Source organism: Otolemur garnettii, unplaced genomic scaffold (assembly GCF_000181295.1).
Source record: "Otolemur garnettii isolate 467f Iridium unplaced genomic scaffold, OtoGar3 scaffold00035, whole genome shotgun sequence".
In the NCBI taxonomy this organism is placed as follows: Eukaryota; Metazoa; Chordata; class Mammalia; order Primates; family Galagidae; genus Otolemur; species Otolemur garnettii.
In genome coordinates, this window is record NW_003852430.1 from 13,577,637 (window position 1) to 13,604,588 (window position 26,952).

Genomic DNA, 26,952 nt, shown 5'->3' on the forward strand with positions numbered 1-26,952 from the left:
TGGAAAACTCCAGGGACTCAACCACAAAATTCTTAGAAGTGATCAAGGAATACAGCAGTGTTTCAGACTACAAAATCAGTACTCACAAATCAACAGTATTCATATATACCAGCAATAGTTAAGGTGAAAAAACAGTCATGGATTCTATTCTCTTTATAGTGGTGCCAAAGAAAATGAAGTATCTGGGAGTATACCTAACAAAGGATGTGAAATATCTCTATAAAGGGAGCTACTACAAAACTCTGAGAAAAGAAATAGCCAAAGATGTCAACAAATGGAAAAACATACCATGTTCCTGTCTGGGAAGAATCAACATTGTTAAAATGTCTTTACTACCCAAAGCAATCTACAGATTTAATGCAATCCCCATTAAAGCACCTCTGTCATACTTTGAAGATCTGGAAAAACTAGTACTTCATTTTATATGGAAACAGAAAAAACCTCGAGTAGCCAAGACATTACTCAGAAATAAAAATAAATCAGGTGGAATCATGCTAACAGACTTTATAGCTACCAAACACTATAAATCTACAGTGATCAAAACATCACGGTACTGGCTCAAAAATAGAGAGGTAGATGTATGGAACAGAATTGAGAACCAAGAGATGAATCCAGACAGTTATCATCATTTGATCTTTGATAAGCCTATCAAAAACATGAATTGAGAGAAAGATTCCCTATTTAACAAATGGTCCTGGGGGGGGGGGACAATTGGTCTGGGTAAATTGGCTGGCAACTTGTAGGAGACTGAAACTGAACCCCCACCTTTCACCTCTAACAAAAATTGACTCTCACTGGATAAAAGACTTAAACTTAAGTCATGAAACCATAAGGATTCTTGGAGAGAGTACAGGAGAAACACTTGAAGAAATTAGCCCAGGAGAAAACTTTATGAGGAGGACCTCCAAGGCAATTAAAGCAATATAAAAAATACATTACTGGGATCTGATCAAACTAAAAAGCTTCTGCACTGCCAAGAACACAGTAATTAAAGCAAGTAGACTGCCCTCAGAATGGGAGAGAGGATATTTACAGGTTATGTTTCCAACAAAGGTCTGATAACCAGAATCCACAGAGAACTCAAACTTATTAATAAGAACAAGTGATCCCATTTCACTATGAGCAAGAGACCTGAACAAAAGCTTCACCGAAGAAGATAGATACATGGTATACAGACACATGAAAAAATGCTCATCAGAGAAATGCAAATCAAAACCACTTTGAGATGCCATCTAACTCCAGTAAGAGTACTCCACATAACAAAATCCCAAAACTACAGATGTTGGCGTGGATGTGGAGAAAAGGGAACACTTCTCCACTGCTGGAGAAGCTAAAACTGCTGGTGCAAGCTAATGCATTCCTTTTGGAAAGAAGTATGGAGAATAGTCAGGGATCTAAAAATTGACCTGATGTTGGATCCTGCGATTCCTTTACTAGTAGTATATCCAAAAGACCAAAAATCACTTTGCAAAAAAGATATTTGCACCAGATTATTCATTGCAGCTCAATTCGTAATAGCCAAGTCATGGAAGAAGCCCAAGTGCCCATTGACCCATGAATGGATTAATAAATTGTGGTATATATATACCATGAAATACTATGCAGCCTTAAAAAAGATGAAGACTTTACCTCTTTTATGTTTACATGGAGGGACCTGGAACATATTCTCCTAAGTAAAGTATCTCAAGAATGGAGGAAAAAGTATCCAACGTACTCAGTACTTCTATGAAACCTACTTATATTTATTCACACTTTCTTATGAAAGATAGAACACAACTATAGCCCAGGATGAAGGAGAGAAATGGAGTGGAAAGGGAGGGGAGAGGTTTGATAGAGGGAGGGTAAATGACAGGACCACATCTATGGAGCATATTGCAAGGGTACAAGTCAAATTTATCACGTACAGAACACAAATGTCTTAACACAATAATCAAGTAAATGAGGCGAAAGCTGTATTAGTTTGGTGTAAGCACATCAAATTGTATTAAAAAATCAACACATTGTACCCCACATTTGCGTAAATGTATTCATGATCTAAAAAAAAGAATTAAAATTAAGACAAATGATACAAAAGGATACGACAGACCACACCTTACCATTTTTTTCTTGTCAACGGAACCTTGAGTTAACTGAAATCAAACCATTTCATTTGGTAAGTTAGGCCCCAAAATAAAAGAAATCTACACAAAGTTTTCAGAGTCAAGAATAATTAAAATATGAAATTATCAAAATATTGGAGCATTCATGGTAAGTATATATAAATGAAAATAAGCTAAGAATAATTACCAAATATGAGACTACATCTTTTAAAATGATACAACGATGTTATATAACTTGATTGGTTCTCTAGGTATTTTGTATTAATTAACGGCTTATATACTTTAATATCTTCAGTTTATGTCTTTTTTTCAGAAAGTAAATACTTAATCCTCATCAATGTAAGATGAATTAAGGAGTGCAGGTTACATTTCTTCTTTTAATGAAAGGCAAACACCTAGGTACTAAGACATTTATTTTGTAATAGTACCAGATAAGAAGTAAAAATAACTTAGATTATTTTGGTATCAAGTAGGATTTGTGCATGAAGAATGTAATTACCTAACTTGGATTTTTCTGTCGCTATGGCCATCACTATTCTCGCCACTGCAGAAGTACTGAGACAGGTGTAAAGAATCATCATCTTTGCAGTCATCCATCCATCCAGCACCTACTGAATGCAAGGCGCAGGGCTAGGTATATGCAGAGTGGGAATAAACTGACGATATATACAATTTACAACATTAAAGGTCCAAAGCAGGAGCAACAATCACTGTTAGAAGAAACTTTGTGGGAAGTACAGAGATCTCAACATCATTCTACATTCAGACTATTTTACTGTGTATCACTTTATAACATTTCTCATTTTATTTGCTCAATCAATAGTGGCTGATAATGAGCTATTTCAGAATCCATATCTTGAAAGATCTGTGTTTTATGAATTTAGAAAACATAGAAAAAGACTATTATTAAAGTATATCTCTGCAAACTCACAGTACAATCATAATTCATTCTGTCCTATGTCTGAAATGCCTCCAGGGCCTCAGATGAAATTAAGTTTGAAAGCACAACATCTGACTTCTATTTTTGGAATTGTAGGGAGGATAAAATTGTCCATCTAATTGGAGATTTGTTTGCTGCAACTGATGATGATTGAATCATTCCTGTCCATGTTAATATTTCATAAGATTTTCTTTGTAGGGACAGCTCTTCCTAGACTTCTAAGTGTCACTGAAAAGAGTTGTTGCTTTTTTTCTTTTTTTTAAGAAAAACAAGGTTTTATTCTGTCACTCAGTGCAGTGACATGACCGTGCTTCACTGTAACCTCAAATTCCTGAGCTTAGTCAATCCTCCTGCCTCAGCCTCCCAAAATGCAGGGATAATGAGTGTGAGCCTCCGTGCCTGGCAAGGGCTTTTCTAGTATATGAAAGAGACTCTGTTTTTTATTTCAAACATCTATTTTCTAGTATGTACTGACAGTTGATTATGATAAAAAAAAAAAAAAGTAGGCTTTTTATATAAACATAGAATTCTTTTCTCTGAATACTTAAGCACTCTTAGGAAAATCTTTTCTTGTGTCATGGTAATTTCTTGAAATGACATAAAACTAGTCACTCCCTTAATTCATCGTTAATATAAACATCCTTAAATTCCACTTCTCAGAACTAATATAAAAACCATTTCCCATGACTGGACTATATGTCTATTATATTTTTACTTACTGATGATTTTTGTCTTTATGAAACTCATTTCCTTTTGTAGAAAAATTCATTTTCAAGAGAAACAAGTACATTTCCTTAGATGTCCCCACCCTACCACATTCATTGCCATTGTTCTCGTATTAAAAGCACAAAGTTTTCCGTAAAGACAAATAAACTCTGTTTTCCATTTTAATGTTGTACATTCTATTTGGAATGCAGAAAATCCCCTAGTCGTATTTTAAGAATTTATGCAGATTCTGCTTAATCTTATATTTCAAGTCCATGAAGCGTATTCTAAGGCAATAACCATAACACTTACCATACAGTTGCATAACATTTTTGTTGAAGTGACTATTAGGTATCATGTGTACTGCAACATTCCTGGCAAGGGAGTGCAAACAATACTTCACAATGAAACTTTCCTTTCTTACTTCATCTCCTTTCCTTGATTGAGAAGTTCTGAATGTGTATCTTCCCTCGTCTCTCAAATGAAAATGTGTTCCAGTGGAATTAATCTACCCTATTAAGTCTACTAAACATCTGCTGTATTTGTTAAACACTTCAAAATTCTTCTGAACCAGTTAATTCTAAGTAATTTCTCAGTTAAATATTTACATGGTCTTCCGTGATGATAAGCTCTAGCTCGTCTTAAAATAATCAGCAGATTGTCCAGAGAGAGCTATGTGAAATATAACACGTCGCAATAGCTATCCACTGGAACTTAAGATGGGTTAGTTGGCTCAGACTATCTTTTGCATATTTTTATCCTAGCCAAAAGAGGTAATAGCCTTATGAATTCCATTTCTGTCAACATTTTGAATGTATAGAATTCTATTAAAAAAAAATACCCACAGAGACATATGCAGATGTTTACTTAATGAAAACTAAATACAATCTTAAGCATAGGTTTCAGAAAAATGATAAATTCATATGTTTACAAAAGCTTAGATGTAATCCAATATAAAATTATATTTATAGCAAGAGGGGAAAAGCAGAAAAAAAACCGAGTAGATATGCCTTATGCCTGTAATCCTAGCATTCTGGGAGGCCAAGGAGGGAGGATCACTTGAACTCCAGAGTTCAAGACCAGCCTGAGCAAGAGTGAGACCCTACCTCTACTATAAATAGAAATACTGAGTCAAGAGGAATGCTTGAGCCCAAGATCTTGAGGTGCTGTGAACTGTGACACCAAGGCACTCTATACACAGCACCAGAGTGAGACTCTGTCTCAAAACAACACAAAAAAATTAAGTAGGCATTATTTTTTGGCAAATTAAATCAAGGGAGAAAAAAAAGTGCACAGATTATGCAAATGTGCCAAAAGTACAAAGATACTCAAGAATATGATTCTCTAACTAGAAAAAGTGACATAAATCTGCAAAATGCCAGATAGTAGTTAAAGGTTTGAATAAGTTCCTTAGTAAGATGATGTTATAAGCAGTTAATGATTTGTTCTTAAATGAATTACAAGACAGTTTCACTCTCAGACATCAGAGAATGGGTGATCACTTCAGACTGAAGAAGACAGATAGGATTGAACGTTCTCCACTGTGGTATTTAAGTTTTGAAAATAAAAATTATTATATGAAGGGGCGGCACCTGTGGCTCAAAGAAGTAGGGTACCAGCCCCATATGCCAGAGGTGGCGGGTTCAAACCCAGCCCCGGCCAAAAATAGCAATAATAATAATAATAATAATTAATATTATTATTATTATATGAAGAGCAGAAGCCTGTTGCCCAATACCAGCATTCAGGATTGCTGAACTCTACCCTGGTGTTTTCTTCTTTATAATATGCCAAGTGTTTATTGAGTTCCTTCTGTAAGTGTGTGAGAGGATAGGCTTCTAGAACTCTCTGTCAACCAGGAGGATAAGTAATGCCTAACGACCTTAGCAAAGCCAGAACAAGAAGGAATTGTGGAAGGGTTCTGAGACAAATACTGAGCTCTTTTCAAGTTTAATTTAGGTAAGCTGGAGCTTAGGTGTGGCCATAATTTCCATAGTAAGTGATAAATAAATCCAGTGTTCGACCTTACTAAGTGGGAGGAATAGTGATCTGGATAATTGTAAATAACACATCATCCCCAAATGTTAATTTCTTAGTTTGTGAAAATGTATCATTTTTCTACAGTTGATTGTGTTCTGCTATTAGCAATATTAAAATTATCTTTTCTTCATTAATATCAACTAATGTTCAAAAAAGATGGCTCAAAAATGTTCTGAACATTAGGACAACCCGACTAAGATTACAAATGGGTTGTGGATCATTCGAATAGTGAATGATCCATTAAGAATTAGGAGTTTGCCAGTGTTTGGTCTAACTCCTAGTTGTGTCCCAGACTTAATAAAAGCGAGGCAGAGGGCTCAGAATCACGACTATCCAGGGAGCAGTGCGTTTATATGGGAGTTGGCACCGTATCTTACTACTTGGGCCTCACATATGAAAGAGTCTCAAAATATTTCTTTAATTTGTTAAATAAATTCAAAATCAAATATAATATTTTTGCATTATATAGACATTTTCTGTATAATTTCTTCAAATAGTAAAGGCTGTGGATTTCTTACTATATGTGTTTCAAAATTAAATGTACTCCTTGATGTGTGTATGTTTCAGTTACTCATGTTTAAAAACACTGAATGAGCTGTCAGGATTTGGATGAAGATCAGAAATGTTATATATTAGTTTGACTGTTCATGAAATGGTAATAGTTTTCTTAAGGGTAAGAGAAAAAGAGTTTAATCTAGAGCCAAGATTGTGTCAGTGTTATAAAAAGATGACACAACTTTTTGGAATTATATCATAATTAATACTTGGTATATTTGGAGTTCAACATTTGTTTTTTATAAAGATTATGAATTTACTGTTCTAAAGTTGGCCTAATTAGCCAACTTTCTGTGGTTATGTACCATTTGGCAGGTGTTGTGTGTGTTTAACTACAAACAGAGCTGATTGCTTTTTCATTCCTTAGTTTTTATTCTTACCTACATCAATAAACAACAGTCTCTATATGCCGCTATAGCATTACATTTAAATATATAAATTTTATTCATCTTGAGGAGAAATAGCTGGAAAGATATAGGGAAGCAGTTCTCAACCTGCAGGTCACGCCCCACAAGAACTATTATTAAAGGGCTGTGGCATTAGGAAGGTTGAGAACCACTGATAAGGGGAATACTGAGATGTGCTGACATAATTTTTGTCTTAGCACATTTTGAAAATTAGTCACAATAATTCATACTGAATTTTGACAACTTTAAATAAATGAAAGCTACCTGAATGAAAAATTAAAATATGTATATCACTGTCTTCTTTTCAAAATAAAATTAGATGATGAAATTATGGATGTATAACTTAGGGAAATTTAGTTTTTATGAAAAAACTTTAAATGGATTATACATATATATAATAAATACAGGTCATCATGAGCACATCTAGTGTTTTAGCCCAAAGATATACATGAGTTTTTATTCAAAATATCATATTACTCGGGCAGCACCTGTGGCTCAAAGGAGTAGGGTGCTGGCCCCATATACCAGAGGTGGTGGGTTCAGGCCCAGCCCTGGCCAAAAACTGCAAAATATCATATTAAAAAAATTAATCCTAATTATTCTTAAATTAGATAACTAAATAATTTCTTCCAGAATGAAGGTAAATTCATATTTATTTGAATCTACATTACAGTAGAACCTCTGTAAGTTGACCACCCAAGGGAATAACTGCTCAACATATGAAAGTGGTCAAGACAAGGATCTAGGCCTACTGCACTGATCATACGTGCGGTGCATGTCCGGTCTATGCAAATCAGGTTCAACTTCAGGAGGTGGTCAGTGTAGGGAGGTGGTCAACTATGGAGGTTACTGCATTCTATTTTTCATTTATTCCAAACCATTTAAAGCATCTAATAGATGATGGGTTAGTCATAAATACTTGGAAAATTTTTTGAAAATGATTGCCTTTATCCAAAGCTTTTTATGAGAGTGAATTGATTCTGTAATGTCAATTGTCATTCAGCCACTAACAGGCACATAACCATGATGATCAAGACACAGATTATCTCTGTTATAACTTAGAGTCTGGTAAGAGAAACAAATTATTAAACAAATAATCATTTAAATGAATTTGTGACAAGTACTTAACAAAGAAGCACAAGGCACTATGAGATGGAAACAAGGCATCTCTGTCCTCACGTGCAAATCAGGGAGTCAAGCTGGGTTTTCTTAAGATCCTCTGGCTGTGATGTGAGAACAGAGGAGGGACATGTAGGGCCCACTCAGAAGCTCTCAGATGTGTGGGAGGTGGTAACTGGAGCAGTAGAGATGGAGAGAGGTAGATGGATCCAAATGCATTTAGGAGCTAAAGTTAACCAGATTCAGTGACTGGATGGGAGAGAGAAGTGTGATGGAGTCAAGTGTGGAGAGTGAGATCTAGATTTCCTGCATAAGCACTAAGAAGATGTGGTGTGGACTGGGGAAGGTGGCGGAGGATCCAGGTTGGAGGGCGGGTCCTGAGGTCGATGCCTAGGAAGTAGCTGAGCCGTAGGTGTGTAGAGCAGGCAGCTGGATGTATGGCTCTGAATGCAGCTCAAAAATAAACTGAGGTACACCATGGAATACTATGCATCCATAAAGACAGATGGAGACTTTACCTCCTTCATGTTTACATGGATGGAGCTGGAGAATATTCTTCTTAGCAAAGTATCTCAGGAATGGAAGAAAAAGTATCAATGTACTCAACCCTATTATGAAACTAATTTATAGCTTTCCCAATAAAAGCTTTTAACCCAATTTTAGCCCAAGAATACGGGGAAAGGGGAGAGGGAGGGGAGGGGAGGGGGGAGGATGGGTGGAGGGAGGGTGATTGGTGGGATCACGTCTATGGTTTATCCTACGGGGGTACATGTGAGTCTTTCTAAATGTAGAATATAAATGTCTTAACACAATAACTAAGAAAATGACGTGAAGGCTATGTTAACCGGTTGGATGAAAGTATTTCAAACTGTATATAGAAACAACACACTGTACCCCATAATAGTATTAATGTACACAACTATGATTTAATAAAAAAAAAAACTGAGGTTATAAATCTTGGGATCATTGGCCTAGCTAGAGAATCAGAAGGCCCACATGTGTGTGAGATTATGGAGAGAGAATGTCGACTGAGAGGAAAAGAAGCCCCAAATCCCACACATGTGATGGATGAATAGGGAAGGAGGAAGAGTCAGAAAAGACTAAGAAAAACTAGTGATGACTGCTGACCTTTTACAAGAAATTAGGCGTATCATCATTTGGAGTCTCATGCTGAGGAGGAATTCCTGTTAATAGTAAATATCTGTAAGAATGAGAAGACTTGATTTCTGGTTTAATACCTGGGAGTTTCTGGGACTTTGCGGGATCTGAAAAAATTACTATTTTCACTAACACTTGGCAATATCATGAGAAAGCAGTAATAATGTCTCTACTAAAAGTCAAATGTTACCAGCAGACATATATTTGAAGCCAACACCATAATCATGCATTTCCTCAGAAGATGCTTACAAAGCTGCTCTCAACCAAAAATATAGTTTTATTTATAGAGTTTAAACGTATAAAGAGATTTCTGTTATTGCTTGCAAACATCATCACTGTTTATTTATGGTAGTTTGGTGAAGCGTGAATCATACGAGATTCTTCACTGGGAGGAAACATTTGGTCTTACACCTGGTCTAGAACTGCCTTTTGTTTCTTTTCTGGAGTTAGTTACAAGGATAAACCAGTCAAAGATGGGCAATTCATCATTAATATGTTACGTAGTTAAACCTCAGAAGAGCTCTGTTCATTTTAAGTTTTGCTTTAGACCATGAACTAAGTATTACTTTTCACAAGGCAGGTGTCTTGAAACCATCTGTTAACATGTGCCTCCTTTCCTCATAGGGCTCCCTGGGGATACAAGGCCCCCAAGGTCCACCTGGAAAAGAGGGTCAGAGGGTAAGTAAACTTGGAACAGCTGGTGGGCATTACTAACTCGGGGGAAACTTATTTCTGAATACTAATGAAAACGAAGCCAAAATACAGCAAGCAAATGGGCTAAAGAGAATATCAACTATCCGAGGGCTGACATCTGAGATTTTGACAGAGGTTTTATAACTCAGAAAAGCCTATATATTTTCCAGATTGGCAGCACAAGTGTAGAGGTATTATTTAAGTAAAATGAATTAACCCTAGAGCACTTTGGTCATATTTTTAGTTTTTGAATTAAGTTGATGAGTATCATTGTGGACATCCAAACCATTCATGAAATCTGTAAAGACAGTGGATATTAACTACATTCTCTATTAAATGATTGACATTGGAGACTCTTTGTAATTCTCTTTTTATCACCACTTATTGCCTTTGATTGAGATAAAATAGGCAGTAAGTGAATAAATTGTCATTGCAATTGGGAGAACAGCAACAACCGTCTAGCCTTAGTCAAGGTCAGGCTCATCTTCTCAGTGAAAAGAAGCCAACTGGGCAGCCTCACTGGAGCACTGGACACCCATGCTTGTGGATTAGGGTTATTAATATTATTCCCACTTTCAAACCATTTTCACACCTTGGGGAATTTTTACGTGTGCTTTCTCATATGGTTATTCACAGCAAGTCATTATGACAAGTGGAACGGATACTATCAACTTCTGTTCCTGTTGATGTGGACTCGGGGCTCAGAGAGTTTAGGTGACTTCCCCAAACTTGGGCTTCTGACTCTAGAGCCCATGGTCTCTTTCACTGTCTTAGTGTATTAACCCCAAATCTTGTTTTTTGAGTCACTCTCATTTATTATCCCCAATTCTGCTCTCTGGCAGATAAGTTTGTTTCCCCAACTAGATCAGAGTTCTTTATATAACTGAGGGCCGATCTTGTATTTTACCAAGGTTTATCTTTTGCTGGGTTAATAAAAATCCCAATTCTCTTAATTCGTTTTCTTATCCTGGGCGTCTCTGACCCCCCAACATGCTGATAGTCTTCCCAGAAACACTCAACCACCTTCCAGAGGTGTCAGGAATGGACCCTGGGGTCCCACGCGGGACCACACATGTGGTCTTCTTTAGGGCAGATTTAACAAGGCGAGTATGTCCTGCCCCACAGACAACGTGATGCTATTGCAGCCCGAGATTGAGCCCGGGCTTCTTTGCCTGGTATTAGACTCTTGACTCATACTGACATGTGGTCAATTAAATGCTCCCCCCTTTTTATTGCAAACAAAACTTCTGCAAAGTTGGATCTCCGCTCAGGCCTTGTTGTGCAGTGGCCTTTTTGAAAAACAGATTGGAACGGATCTCTGTTGTTGTTAAATTTTATTTTATGGATTTTATTCCTGAATAACCTGTCTGTGGTTTGGGGGAGGGTGGTTAGTGTGTTTGTTTAATGAATATGAATTCTGTTTTCTAGTGAAATACTTCTCAGCTCTATGTAACCTAAAACTTATGAGCCCCCCCCCCTTCTGTCTTCACTCAAATCACAAGTAAATCCGAACAGAACAGGGTCTAACAATTCTGAGTAACACCAGCCCAGGCCGCCTTCTCTTTCACTGTTGATGTTCCCGTGATATGATAATCAAATCATATACAAATGCATTTGAACCCTATCACCTCACCACCCACAGTGTGTGATTTGGTGTGTAAGATAATTATGAGAGACTTGTCAGATACTAGCTGACATGAAAAAATATTCAAATGAGGCTTTTTAAAAATAATAATGCTTTAAATTAAAATTGTACCCTATCAAGCCTACATTTCAGAAGAAAGTGGGTTAAAGAATAAATTAAACTTACATAGTTTTCATGAGAATTATGGAGGAAATTATTTAAACTGTGAAGTTGAACCACTATTTTATGCAAATTTACTGCATTTGTAAATGTGTATAGTTCAGATTATTTTATCTTTTTATCAAGAGCAACATAGTGTCAGAAACCAAAGAACGGGTAGACGCGTTGTTGGGCATGGTTCGTTATTACTGCCATTCGCTGTTTATCAGAGAAAGTAGCTAGAGTATGTATTATTAACATTGCCCACATTACTGGATACTAATGAAAATATATTTGTAATCATTTGCAAATGATTATTTCCAAATATGCTCAGTGATGTGTTCTACTTTATAAGCTACTTGAATGGGAATCAACTGAATTTAGGAAACAAGCATTCTTATAAATTTACATTGAAGTTCATCTGGGTGCCACAACAAATGTTGACGATTAACCCTGAGACACAGAGGAGCATGTCTCTGAGAGCAGTAAGGGACCAAGCGTGCATGGTCACCAGCGGAAGACCAGAGGGCACTCAACCCATGATGAGGCAGAACATGGCCAGGAGAGGGGCCTGGGCTCTGCAGGGCCAAGAAGTCAATTGGAGGGAGGTTCAAGGTTCACGGAGGGCTCAGCAGGATTAAAATTCGGAACAAAGTCAGTGGAAAGATGTTGAATAAGAGAAGTGGCTGGAATTAGTGCCAGTGGAGAGAGAAGTTTTAGTTGAGTAATGGGGAGGGCATTGGAAACAAAACTTACAAGGAGAGAAGGAGATTAGGGAGTGAACTGTGAAGAAGGAGAGGCAAGCCATGGGGAGCCTCCCGGGAGGACGGGGACAGGAACTGGAGGGACGCCCAGAGGAGTATCTGAGTGCGAAGTGGAATGTGTATTTCAGGTAGCTGAGCCTGTTCATAGACGTTAACAAGGAACATGGGGAAAGAACTGACATTATTAAAATTCCCTCTAAAATGTAGATTCCTTATAGAATTTCTTAAGAGTCCCAATAGGATCTCCCAAAATATAAGGAAAGTAATAATTGTTTTAATGGAACCTTACATTTTTTTATAGTCACCTTAAATGGCATGTGTCAAGATTAGTATGAAACATCCCTGGTCTTTTTTTTTTTTTTTTTTTTTTTTGAGACAGAGCCTCAAACTGTCCCCCTGGGTAGAGTGCTATGGCATCACAGCTCACAGCAACCTCCAACTCCTGGGCTCAAGCGAGTCTCCTGCCTCTGCCTCCCAAGTAGCTGAGACCACAGGCGCCCACCACAACGCCTAGCTATTTTTTGGTTGCAGCCGTCATTGTTGTTTGGCGGGTCCAGGCTTGATTCAAACCCACCACCTTAGGTGTATGTGGCTGGCGCCTTAGCCACTTGAGCCACAGGTGCCAAGCCACCCCTGGTCTTTTCAAAAAAAATCACTCTAGGGCCCTAAAATCATGTATATGTATTGATGAATCAGCTACAGTTGGGGTAGTTGAACCAAGAGGATTCCTCGCTCTTGCTCTGTGTTGCTGGATCCTAATTTTGATCCTGAACAGAAATGTGTTAAATTCCCTCCGATGCACTCCTCTATCCTGTTCTAGCTTGCTCACAGTTTCATCCCCTCTGCCTGTACCTGTCCGTCTATCCCCCCGCCAGGTAACCATCCCCTGATTGCCTCTCCTCAACATTTTTGTGCAGATTTTACTTTCTGGAGTGTTTGCTTCAAAACCACTTTGAAGGTGTGTCTGGGGTCAGGATTCTTTGCATTCTAAACAGAGAATATGAGCCTACTCAGTCCTCAGCTCTGTCAGGATGTGTCCCCTTTGCACCAGCCCAGACTTGATGGCAAAGGAACTGGCTCACATTTCCTCGTTGAGATAGAAGTTTGCAAAAGCCGGGGAGGGCAGTATAGGCAGCATGTCTGCTGGCTTCTTATGGCACAAGCAACTTGGCCTTTACAAGAGCTTGTAACACAGGCTCAGGGTGGACAGACAGACTATCCGAATTATAATCCCAGATTTACCTCTTATTGGCTGTGCGGTCTAGGACAAGTTCCTCAGCCTTTACGCACCTCAGCTTTCTCTTTCAGAAAGTGAATATTATAGTAATAGTTACCCACATGGCTGTGATGAAGAGGGTGTCCCATAGGCATTAGCAATTGTTACTATTCTTACCCCCAGCTTAGTGATCTGAAGATGTTTCTGAAGGCTAGGCAAGTATACAACTTTATAATATTAGGAATTGATTAAAGACAAGGTCTCATTACTCAAAAAAAAAAAAAACATTTAAAATAAAAAACCATTTTCACTACTGCTCCACCAAACTCATTTACCTTTCACCTGAATTCTTACTTTCTCTGGATGTTGACATCCACAGTCTAGGGCCCCAGAAGCTTCCTGAGGCCCAGTGTCTCTCCGGCTTGATAACACAATTAAGAAGATCTTTTTAAAGGCTGCAAAGGTAGCATAGACTATTCCCTTTTCCTGAAGGAACAGAGAGGAAGATTTAAGATCAGCATCACCCTTGTAAAGTACCTAGGGTCTCAGTGTTTGTTTTAAGACTAAATTGTGCTGACTGCATATAAATTTACCAGGATGTTCATGGAAAAACACTTTATTTTTCTTTTGGTTTGTTTTTGAACTTGTTTCTGGGCTTAACCTAAGACAACACAAGTGACATACATTGTGTTCTAATAATCACTGAGTGTTATCAGTGCCATTTTAAAAAAGACCTCAAAATCATTGCTTCCATGAAATCAAAGCTACTAAAGAACTCATCTAAGCAGAATTTTCCTTCAGCTAATTTGAGTTTTTGGAGCTTGGCATGTTTTTCAAGTGAGCTATGCCCCTGTACCCTAGCCGTGCTGGGTCAAAGCTTTACAGAACATTGCAAGCCAGTAACTCAGGTCAGTCCTGCCTCACAGTATAGGAGAGAGTGGGAGAGAGGGAGGGAGGGAGGAAGGGAGAAGCAGGAGGAGGAAGAGAAGAATAAGAGGAGGAAAAGAAGGAGGAAGAGGAAGAGGAGGAGGAAGAGGAAGAGGAGGAGGAAGAGGAAGAGGAGGAGGAAAAGTAAGGAAGGGAGGGAGGGAAAGGGAAGGAGGGAGAAAGAAAGAAAGACCAAAAACAACGTTTCTTCTGACTGTAGGATAGCTATTTTCAAAGTACTGACTTTACAGCTATAGAACCATCTCATAATTGCAAGGAAGCAAGTTTGGAGCCGGTAGAAACCACTAACAATTGTCTACATTTGCACTTTCTTATGCAGGCTTGAAATTTTGAGGAGTCTTATAGAGAAAATAATAATCATGAGTTTTTAGGAAGTAATTAGGTTAGTTTTACACTAAAATAAGAGGGAAATACAAGGTTTTCTTCTTGTCTGTAGAGTTTAAAACTGATATTGACCTTTTAAATGCACAGTTATTATTCTCTATAATAAGAAGCATTTACTGTCTATATCCATAATTCTGCTCACTTGCTAGAACTGTGAGTGATGTCCTGCTACCAATAATTTGTATTACCAACGAGAAAAAATAAATTAAAAATATTCAAGTAATAGTTTTCAATCTGGTCCTGGGTAGAACAAAAACACAAAAGGAAAAGCATTCTTTTTAGCTACTTGGGAGGCTGAGGCAAAAGAATCGCCTAAGCCCAAGAGCTAGAAATTGCTGTGAGCTGTGATGCCACAGCACTCTACTGAGGGTGACAAAGTGAGACTCTGTCTCCTAAAAAAAAAAAAGAATCCTTTTTGCTTGGACCCTTACATATGTATAGTATGTAAAAACATGTGTGTACATGGTATCAATAAGATCTTAAATGTTCTGGATTCTGTAACTAATGGTTCATGCTGTACATGTTGTGAACTTCCTGGAATGCAGATGACATCTTTTTTTATTTACCTCCTATAAAATGTCTTCAGGATGTCTCCATGAGGATTATCTTGAGCATTTACAAGAGATATCATCCTTAATCCTATCTGACATTTTCAAGTGAATAATTGTTAGGTCCCAAGCAAGAGCTGTGCAACTTTGCACAATAGCTTGCTGGAGTTTCCAAAACTAGATACAAGACTCAGTGGATGAAAATGAACAAATCTGTGTCTATCCCTGTATTTCTATTGGCAGAGCTCCATAGCCGACTTGGGGTGCTCGGCATCTCCCCACATTAGATTAAATATCGTGGCTGAGGCAATGCAGTAAATCAGGAGGGGGGGAGTGAGTGTCTATATATTAATGTCAAACAATGTCCTTACGGATGTAGTTGTGCAGCAAAGATAAGAAGCCTTTACTTTTGCCTCACTCTGTGACAGGTGGGGAAGATAAGAAACAAGAAATGTTAAATAAATACAAAAAGGAACAAGATATTGGGAAACAAGGTCTAGCTCAGCCTAATTAACATCAAGTGGCAAAGAGCCATAGTAGGAGACAGAACAGACTTTGTGAGCTCAACTCATCTCTTAGATAACGGTATCGATCACAGCTGGTTAATGATTTTGCTCTTAACTAGTGGTCTCTGTAGAGCACTTGAAGCCGAAGAGACAAAACGCTCCGGAAAAGGCTTTTAATGAGGAAAAAATAATGTAACTGATGGTTTTGTTCTGTAATAGTTCATATAGTAAAGCCACAATGAGTTGAGATGCTCACACTTACTTAATGAAGGGTCAAATGGCACTATTTGTATCGTAACGAAAGGGCTTCATGAGTTGTCTTTGTTGTTTGGACCAGTATAAAGGAAATGTTTCATACATTTCAAATTGGATGCTGGCTCTGAATGGCTTATTTATGTGAACAGACCCAAGAGTTGTTCTCTGCATGGAAGAAGCACCATTTCATCGGGACTTCTTCAAACTGGAGACACCCGGTGCCTGAGGCCCAGTGTGGCTGGGAGCTTCAGAGAGACAGACGGGGCGGCAGGGAGACGGCTACAGGGGGGAAGTGGATCAGTTTCAGGAACATCAGATTGTCACATTTTAGAGCTAAAGCAGAGCTGTAACGTCAGTCCAGTCCACAATCAGAAAAAAATGGCAATTCTCCAAAGCCGCAGGGCTCTTCAATCTCTTTAACTATTCTGTACAATATTAAGAAGGGTTTACTCTCTATTTTGTCGTCCCACACTAAACCCAGATTTGCAGGTCTTCAAAAGGGAGAATATTGAACATTTAACCAAAGCACTAAGTTAGAAAACCACTTTGTCTAATTGAGACCACACAGTGTAAGGGATCAATGTAGACACCGACAGTTGACCCTTTCGTCAACCTTGCACACAGCCTGCCCCATGCCTTGCTCATCCTGCACCAACGGTTGAGAGCCAGTGTTGTGTGGTCAGTGGGGATGTGGGGGTGGAAGTCAGAACTGCACTCTTTTTAGCTGAGGACTTGAATTAACTCGTGACTTCAGGCAAATCACTCAGGACTCTAAATTAATCTCTTTTATCATAATTTAGCCCTCAGGTATATTATGGGATTAAGCCAGGAGCACTGTGACTGGCGCTCTAGGAAGACATCTGATAAATACTGCCTATTTAGCCACAGAAATGCTTAGAGAGAAGGGGAGAGGAGCAGGCACCGTCTGCCAAAGCGGCGATGTGCTAATGCTCCCGCGTCAGCGGCTTCGTTCAGAGCATCACACTGAGCACATCAGTGGCTATCTGGTACATTTACCATTGGGAATGTCAAATAGAAAGTTATTTATCCATTTGGGACAAAATGAATATATGTGTGGGTGGCCGCCAAAGCCTAGATTAATCACAGGTTATTAATCAATTTGGAAACATAAACATATTAAGTTTGCAGAAATGCAAAACATTTAGAGCATGAAACATTTTTATGGCCTAATGATTCTGAAAGCCTGCAAATTATGTTTCCAATAAATTATCGAGACCTCATTTTGTAAAACTCCATAGCATTTTGAGTTAGCTTAGGTGAGAGCCCAGAATTCTCAAAACAAGTTTAATTGTGTGGCACTTTAGCTTTTTTTAGTGATAACCAATATCTCGGTTATCAAGAAAGACTATTAAAAAATAAATGTGATGCTAGAATTCTAAGAAAATTTTCCTTTTATATGATGAAGGTTGATAATACACACAGTGCTCTCGTTTCTAAATTGCTCGGTGTCCTAGTATACAGAATAGTTCTTAAGTTCTGCTGAAATAGCTTAGATAAAGCAGTCAACTTGGGCTTTTTCATGAATAGCTGTAGATATTCCTATCTATTTGCCATTTTTAGTATGTTCAGCCCAAATATATACATATATGTGTATACATGGAGGTATTACCTGTTGTGTTTTTTAATTTACAATAGTATACAACACGTTGTAACTATTATATTATCTATCATCTGTGGTTCTAAAATCACTCGATAAGCACCTTTGGACATGTTTATAATTTGTTCATCTTCAGAAGTATTTGAGGATCTTATAAATGCAATCTAATAAAAATCTACACACTGACAAGTAAAACGGTAGCTAATGTAGAAAATAAGAAAAACAAGAAACTTCTGTTGTGTGAGGCAATTGCATTCGAACAAAATTTTCTCTCTTAGAGACCTGAGAGAGAAAGCCTATTTATTTGCTAAAAAAAAAGTCACTTGCGTGCCTGCTTTGCATGAGGTATCGTGCAGTTGGCTTAGGGCAGGTTCCCTGAAACCAGAGCCTATGATGGGATTCCCGTGCAAGTGATTTGCAAAAGGTGACCTGCTCGGCGCCTATAGCTCAACCGGCTGGGGCGCCAGCCACGTACACCTAAGGTGGCGGGTTCGAATCCCCAGCCCAGACCCGCCAAACAACAATGACGGCAGCAACCGAAAAATAGCCGGGCGTTGTGGCGGGCGCCTGTGGTCCCAGCTACTTGGGAGGCGGAGGCAGGAGACTCACTTGAGCCCAGGAGTTGGAGGTTGCTGTGAGCTGTAATGCCACGGCACTCTACCCAGGGGGACAGCTTGAGGCTCTGTCTCAAAAAAAAAAAAAAAAAGGAACTGGTGAGAAAGTAGGGGAAGCAGAGAAAGGAAGGTAAGAAGGAAGGCAAAAGTGTGGTTTCAGGAGAAATCGAGTATCCCTGACCCCACGGGGTTCTCTAACGCACCACAGAATTCTCTTACCTTGAGGCGAGAGACTGTGCTTGCTGTAGTGGGCTGGAGAAATGGCAGTAACTTCCCAGCTATCTCTAGGCATGAAAGCTCCCCAAGACCAAGTTAACTTCTGGGAAATGGTGCAGACAGAGGCCAATACCAGCCAACACCTACAGCAGCAGGGCACCAACAACTGCATCGTACAGAGGTGGGATAAAACACAATTCTTAACATTAGCAATGCAGAATCCTTAATGGTTTGGGGGCAGTAGAAAGGACATAAAAAATCACAAAACAAAACTTTAACATTATTAACCTCAGAGAGAGAGAGAGAACTTTTGATGATGGAACTATGCTTTCAGTCTGTTCAATAAATATTCAAGGTCATCCCTATAAAAGTGAGTGAAAGGATCACATGGGACAGATGTCAAAGAGAGGAGATGAGCAGAGAGACAAGGCAATGGACTTGAGTATCAAAAGTAATTGGCGACATGTCAGTCGAAAATGTTGACAGTGCCTTTAGCCAAAGTAGAAAACACTGCAGGAAAAAGTTCTTTGGAGGAGATTCGAAAGCCTACAGCACTGGAGTTGTCGAAGGGACCTGCAGTTGGAAGTGGACCAACCCTGTAAAACTTGGACTGAGATCTTAAGTAAAAGGACTGAGTTTGCTGTTAGGAAGTCATTAGTTTACAGGTGATAAAGCCATCAGAGTGTGTGACCAGGGGAGAAACTCTAGAAAGAAAAGAACTGAGGGGGGGAGCTTGAGGAGATGGAGCTACACCTCTATATTTGCGTAGATGGGGAGGAGAATTAGAAGGTAGAAAGTCTCCCTCTTTATAATTTAAGATTACCAATGAACATTTTAGAGAATCATTAAAACTGATTGTTTATAAAAGTAGCTATGGGGCGGTGCTTGTGGCTCAGTGAATAGGGCACCGGCCCCATATACTGAGGGTGACAGGTTTAAACCCAGCCCCAGCCTAACTGCAACCAAACCAAAAAGTAGCCGGGCGTTGTGGTGGGCACCTGTAGTCCCAGTTACTTGGGAGGCTGAGGCAAGAGAATCGTTTAAGCCCAGGAGTTGGAGGTTGCTCTAAGCTGTGTGATGCCATGGCACTCTACCAAGAGCAACAAAGTGAGACTCTGCCTCTACAAATAAATAAATAAAAGTAGCTATGAGAAAATTCAAAAAAAAAAAAGAAGGTAGAAAGTCTAGAGAAGTACGGGAATAGTAAGAGGCACGTTTGGAAGGGGGCAGTGGCCACCTGATTGGAAATTTCACAGAGATGTCAGAGAGGATGGGGCTGCGAAAAAGCCCCAGGAGATCGTGAAAGATGCTGGAGCCTGAGAGCAGACGTGATGTTCCACAGGTCTTCAGAGTGCGGTGGGCATTGGGAAAGGCATGGGATTATGGACTATTGTTTTCGGAAGCTGAGATGTAAGGAGAGATGGCACAAGATCACATTTAAAGAGGTCAAGAAAAAGGGTCAACTTTTCTTTTTTGTACTTGCAAACTGAAACAAGGAAGTCAGCGAGCAAGGAGAAGCTGAAGAGACAATAATAAATGATCTAGACAAACCAGAGGCAGTTGGACAAGAAGCCCTCGCTGCAAGCTTGGGTCAAGACCTCTACCTTGAGGACCCAGGAGAAGGGAAAGAGGAGTCTGGCACTAGCTTTGGAGGAAAGTAGAAACAAAGGCTGATTGCATATTCATAGGGAATATCCACATTCATCTCGTACAGAAGAATTCTTCAGAGTAAATATGATTTAACAAAAATCTTGCTATTTCTAAGAGGCATCAATCTCAAGCTTTTTTCAGGCAAATTGAACATATGCCTACTACTTTCACAAATGGGAAGCCCAGCTCAGGGAAAGCAAAGAAAAGGCTTATCACTGAAATTTCAGGATTTCGTTAGATTCTTCAAGCTGCAGGTGACCTTGTTTTATCCCTTCTATCGAGGCTTCCTTTCCTTTGGAAATTATTGCCGGTGACCTTAGAAGAGCATTTCTGTTGTCAGCCATTGTCTGAAACACTTATTTTGTTTTACAAATCTATTTTGTTAGAATATAAATCCAACTTCTTGAAAAACTTTGTTTAATTGGTATAACATAAATGATGTTGGAGTAAAATATTATCAGAATTAAATTGTTCTTATAGTGATTGCTTTGGGCAACTTTCACATTTTATAATTCTGTACACATTCTGTAAACTGTCATGTAGTTGTTTTGGTTTTTTTTTTTTCAAATGGCATCAAATTTCTGGAGCATGCTAATTAAGCATCATTCCCAAGCTGGGACATGTCAGAGGACTAGCTTACCATGTATGGACTCCTGCCTAGATTTTTTTTATCAGTAAATCCTGGTGGTTATAGTTATACATTTTTGTGTGTGTATGTTATGCTGCTAACTTCTTAGAGGCTTCACAGTCTTGTCCATTGTGAGCTGAGGAAAGCAAATGCAGTGGATTTCTTTGCAGTTGTTGCCATACAAATAAAAACCTTTTCAAAGTAAAATGAGGATAGCATAAAAATTACTCAAAAGGAGTTATGCTTTTAATTTAATATTAAAAATGGTTTACTATTTCCTTTTTGTTTTATTTCTGTAAAAATTACATGACTCTGGCAGGGCCTGTGGCTTAGTGAGTAGGGAGCCAGCCCCATATATGGAGGGTGGCTGGTTCGAACCCAGCCCCAGCCAAACTGCAACAAAAAATAGCCGGACATTGTGGCAGGCGCCTGTAGTCCCAGCCACTCAGGAGGCTAAGGCAGGAGAATCGCCTGAGCCCAGGAGTTGGAGGTTGCTGTGAGCTGTGATGCCATAGCACTCTACCGAGGGCGACAAAATAAGACTGTGTCTTTAAAAAAAAAATTGTATGACCCAACTTTGTCTGACATACTTTTAGTAGACAATTTTGAGCATAAGTAAAACCAAAACAATAAAGGAAATTGATGAATTCTCCAATTCTTCCCAACATTGAGTAGGGTGGAGCTTTAATTTTTAATTTTTTATCCTTTTTTTTTTAAATTAAATCACAGCTGTGTACATTACTCCAATCATGGGGTACAATGTGCTGGTTTTACATACAATTTGAAATGCTTTCATCAAACTGGTCCACATAGCCTTCACGGCATTTTCTCAGTTATTGTGTTAAGACATTTATACTCTACACCTGGTAAATTTCACATGTACCCTCGTAAGATGCACCGTAGCTGTGGTCCCACCAATTACCCTCCCTCCAAGGGAGAGTAATTTTTTATTCTTAAGACTTCCAGCGTTCCTAATTATCTCCTTCCTGCTCCGCCCCATACTTCCATTTTATGTCTTGCTATCTAGTTTTAGATCTATTTATTTATAAAGGGCTAACACACTATTTATTTGCTTTCTTTTTCTGCCATATCATTTCCAACAACCAGGCACGTTTTCTCGCATTATCAGAAAGGTGAACGTATCTCTGAAACTTTCCAGGATCTTATTACTATTCACATTCAAATTTTTGAAGTCTTGTAGTCTTCCTTTGAAAAATCAAATTATACATCTTTGAAAATGTTCTATGACTTAGAATTATTTTATTTAATCAGCTACAATCTGTAGAAAACTATGAAGAATTATACCATCCAGAAATGCTGTTTGGAGTTTAATTTTTGTATAGAAATATATCCTGATGGTGCTGCCACAAGGATAGGAAAACTTTCTGGAGCAGTTACCCAAATTAAGGAGTTTACACCAAAGTGTAAGTCAACACACCGCATCCTCCATCAGGAAAGTTTAAATAGCAAGGAGATGTCCTCTGAACTAAATAATAGGCTAGATCACACAGCAAAATTTATGAATTTATAAAGATTTGTATGTCAGATTTGAGGTCTTTTTATTTTGAGATAGTAGGAAAAATAGCCACAAAAATATTGTTGCATGCTGAGGTATCATCATTATTGGGAAGAAAAATTCTGTCAAGAATATTAGCATTACAGAATGAACTCATTATATCTGCAAGTTAGGAAAACAGTTTATTCTCACCATTTAAAAAATTAAACTTGAACAGTTTAACAGACTTGCTTATTTGTCTGATATCTTCCGGATTTCTAATAATATCATTGTTTCCATGTAAGAAATAATGTAATGCGTTTTTTAATGACAGAAAATTCAAAAATCAAAAACTGACGTTTCTAGAAATTGTTACAACATATTCCCATAGTTTTACAATAACTTTCAACGAGATGTGATGATCTTGACACTCTACATTACTGAAATTACTGATTTCAAATTTTATTTTTCTCCAAAAGAAGATTCATATGTAGGAATTCTAGGATGCCAAATTCATTTATTTTGTTGAGAGATAATTTAAATTTAATAAGTAAATTATGAGCTGTATTGTTGAAACTGGCTACTGATGAAGAATTGAAGATGAGTTTTCAAAATACAGTAATATTTAGTCCATTTTAAAAATAAAAGTTATAAAGTGGTCAGGTATGCTAGCTTGGCACTTTGGAAAGCCACGGCAGGAGGATCACTTGGGCCCAGGAGTTCAGACCAGCCCTTTCTGATAAGACCATAGTGAGACTCCATCTCTACAAAAAATAAAATTAGCCAGGCATGGTTGCACATGCCTAGAGTCCCAGCTGCTCGACAGGCTGCGCAAGAGGATTGCTTAAGCCCAGGAGTTGGAGGTTGCTGTGAGCTATAATGATGTCACTGCACTGTAGCCCAGGTGGGAGAAAGAGACCCTGTCCCCTATTCTCCCCCCTCCAACAAAAGTTATAAAGAATCTTCTTCTGAGCTTCTCAAACCACTTTGAAATCTCTTCACTATATCTGTGTTCAACTGATTTCTATACTAAATGCCATTAAAATAAAACAACAAAAACACTTTAAATAAAAGTTATCCTCTATAAGAAATGTCAACCTGAGGCAGATATATTTAACAAGAAACAAGCAGGTTCATCTTTTACATTAAAAACTTTATATACTGATAAAGTAGTTTTCATTTTTTCTACGAATGCATATGGGCCCTTAATATGGGGAGTCACTATTCCACTCCTAACTTTTTGGTTCATTATAATTGCAAAATAACAAAAATCTCCAAGTGTAAAAAGGAATCTCTGCTGGCCCATACGCATACTTTAAATAGTGTGTACAGTTTCTATACATTTTCCTTTCTCCCTGTATTATATGTTAAATTACATTTATTAAAGTATAATTTTATGTTGGTTGAACCCAGTAACATACACAGGGACTTATACCTTGTATGTTTCTATTGCATTTTTTACCAGCAAGTCAGGTTTGTTATGTTTTATGAAAGTACTGGTCCACCACCGATTGGATATTTTAAAAACTCGTCCTTCACCATAGAGTTAGAGAAGCATTAAGTTAGTGAGTTGCATGGACTAAAACGATTAACTAAGACTTTATCACCAGCAGAAGGAATTCCTTTTACTGAAGTACTATTAGTTAAGTTTTTAAAAACATTTTACTCTTGTAATAAGAGAAACATATGCTTAGCCAGGACTCTAAGCATTAACTAGTAAAATACAAATGATTTATCAGCTATGCTACCAGAGTTTAGAACACAGACAGCCATATGCTATATAAAAGTGAGGGTAACATCTCGTACTGTCTGTTCTGCTTTATTCCTGTCACCTAGAATAATTCTCCTGGAGTCTATGTGAAGGGCCAGACGACCACTAGGGCTAAAAATGATTTTGTAAATGGAATTTCTGCAAAAGTATTATAAGAGGGAAGAGCAGTTTCCTCCCTCACTCTTTCAATTTGGGGTTTGGGAAGAAGATAAAATGAAAGCTAATGAATACAGTGTGAAGAATAGTCCGACTTACCTTTTTAAGACCTGAAGATTCGTTTTACACAAAGGATTTAAACAGATAATTTATTGTGTGACCACTCAGAGCTAAAACCCCCTAGTGCTCAGCACAAAGGGCAGTTATTAGACAGATTTAGTTCTCTAGACCAACAGATGCATAGATATAATCTAAGATATCCAGGTAAGGGTTTGTGAAAATAACTAACTTTAGGGTTAAGTTTAGCCTCACACTGGCTGGCTCTTGTTTTTTTTTTTTTTTTTTAAGTAAGATGAACATACCTAATTTTGGCATGGATAAAGCTGACTTAGCCACAGAATTGCAAAATGTTGGACCACCTCAACAGTTGTGGGTGCTATATTGTAACGCTAACAATGACATATGCAGTATTATAACACTAAAAATAACATGTATCACAATTATTTATTATCCTAGTTACTCACATCATCCTTTCATTATTACCTCACTTGTCATGTGAGGACACTGAGACTTAAAGACATAAAAGTGACTTGTTCAGAGTCACTGAGCAAGAAATTGGTGAAGTCATGTTCTAACCTAAGTCTGTTGTCAAATTCTGCTCCTAGATACCATGTTTTCCAAGCTGTGTTTTAGGACCCTTTCACAGGTCATAAATCAACTTGGTGAGTCGCAGTTAGATTTTCTTTTAAAGAAATGGAAAGAATTAGAATATGCCAAATAGTTTAACCATGTAGAGGGAAATGGGTGTCCTCAGAGCCCGTACCTGGTGATGGCACAGCACTTCTTCTCTTGGCCTCTGCCCAGCGCCTTCTCTGTAGGAGGCTGCCTTGGTTCTCTCCACTACTGGCCCCCTTGACTTTCGTCTCCTCTCTGACTTACACCTTCCACACCTGAGTGTTACATGGTGGATGGAGATGCTCTCCCTGCCGTGGAGTGGCCTTGGTGAAGCCAGAGCAACCTGCAAACCTTACCAAGAAGACCAACTGTTGTTTCATCAGTTTGTGCCTCATCTAGATACTGGGTATCTGGTTCCTTGAATTTATTTTCTGAAGGTACCTTTTGACTCTCATTTGATTCATAAAGAGCACAAATTGGGCATTAATAAAATGTAACTCTCTGTATAACTTTGCCAACGCAAAGCCTCAAAGGGCATGGATTCTGTAGTCTCACAGGCTCTGGGTGAGCCCTGGCTCTGTGACTCTGGGAACTCCACGGAGCCTCTCTGAGCCTCAGCTCTTCAGTTAAACAACTGATATAATGCTAAGAATACCTGTACCAGACAGGAGATCAAAAATACATCTATGTAGAGTCACCCTATGGGACCTATCACATAGGGGGTGGTCAGTAACTGTTAAACATTGTATCATACTTACAGTACTTACATCATCTCTATATATTTGAGCACAGTAAAATCCTCTAGCACTAAAAGTATGGAAAAGATACTGTGTTTTATTTAGAATCCCAAGACTCTCTTGGATTTGTTACCTAGCACAGTTGCCTAGGTTATACTCTGAAGAAGATTAACTACTGGGTATTTGGGGCATGGAACCCAGCTTGCGTCCCGCTAATCCAACTCTGTACCTCAGTGTAGGGCTGAAGCCACCAGTCCAGGGCTGCAGCCATTGCAGGAAGGTGCATTTTCTTGATAAGCACCTTGTCTGCTAACTGTGGCTTTGTCTCTGAGGTCATTAAAGTCAGTTAGCATTGTCCTATGGAACTTTGGAAGTACCATTTGGTGGACTTTTCCACTTCATGGAGTGATAGATAAATGAACTTTCAGTCTAATTGATTTTGAAACCAGTATTTGTTCTTCTAGGGGATTCTAGGACAGTTTTGAAGGTTTCTTCTCTTTGTCATCACGTAGACACTTGTGAAGCCAGCAGCACATCTGGTCTCCACTATTTATAACAGAGATTGACGTGGGACTTTCTGAAATGGTTTATGGACAGCACATGCTTCCTAGGGATTCTTTGTTCTTTTCTCCTTTTATTCCTTGATGTTATGAAATACGTCAGAAGGCTTTTTATAAGGTCACCATGTATCCAGCTTCTTGAAAACCTATAGCCTATTGCAAAGCTCTAAGAAACTGGTATTTTGGATCAGCAGACCCAGATTTAATTTCAGCTTGCTCAGTCGCCATTTTAAACTCTATTTTAAAATATTTTTCATTATTGTGCTATTTAAGAATAAAGTCCCATACAATGCTGGGGTTTGTATTTTAAAATTCAGCTGGATAAATTGAAAACTTAAAGTGAGTTATGTTACTGCCAGGCTTGCCATATGTTAACAATTGAATTAACATTTTACATGTTTAAGTTTTTCTATCAAAGAAAAATAAAATACTGCTAAACTCTCGAATTCTTTGGATCATTAGTTCTTTTCTTGAGTGAAAGAACTGTCCATCCCCAACATGGACAATCTCAAAAAGTAATTGAGATACTGTCCTATAATATAATAAATGACCTTATAATTTTTGTACTTTTATGGTTTGCTACTTAGGAAATATTTTCATTTGACATTGAAGATAGAGTAATGGATGTAATAGACTGGTTGTGCCAGACCAAATCTGGCCCGGAACCTATTCTGTAAATAAAGTTTTATTGGAAATCATTTGTGTCCATCTG

General features: G+C 38.3%; 1 protein-coding gene across 1 annotated transcript in view; it reads left to right on the forward strand.

Annotated features, from left to right (window-relative positions):
• Nucleotides 1–26,952, forward strand: part of COL19A1 (collagen type XIX alpha 1 chain) — a 306,466-nt gene that overhangs the window by 157,014 nt on the left and 122,500 nt on the right. The window contains exon 14 of the mRNA XM_003789676.1: nt 9,648–9,701. Coding sequence (XP_003789724.1) covers nt 9,648–9,701 — 54 coding nt within the window. The remainder of the gene's footprint in view (nt 1–9,647; nt 9,702–26,952) is intronic.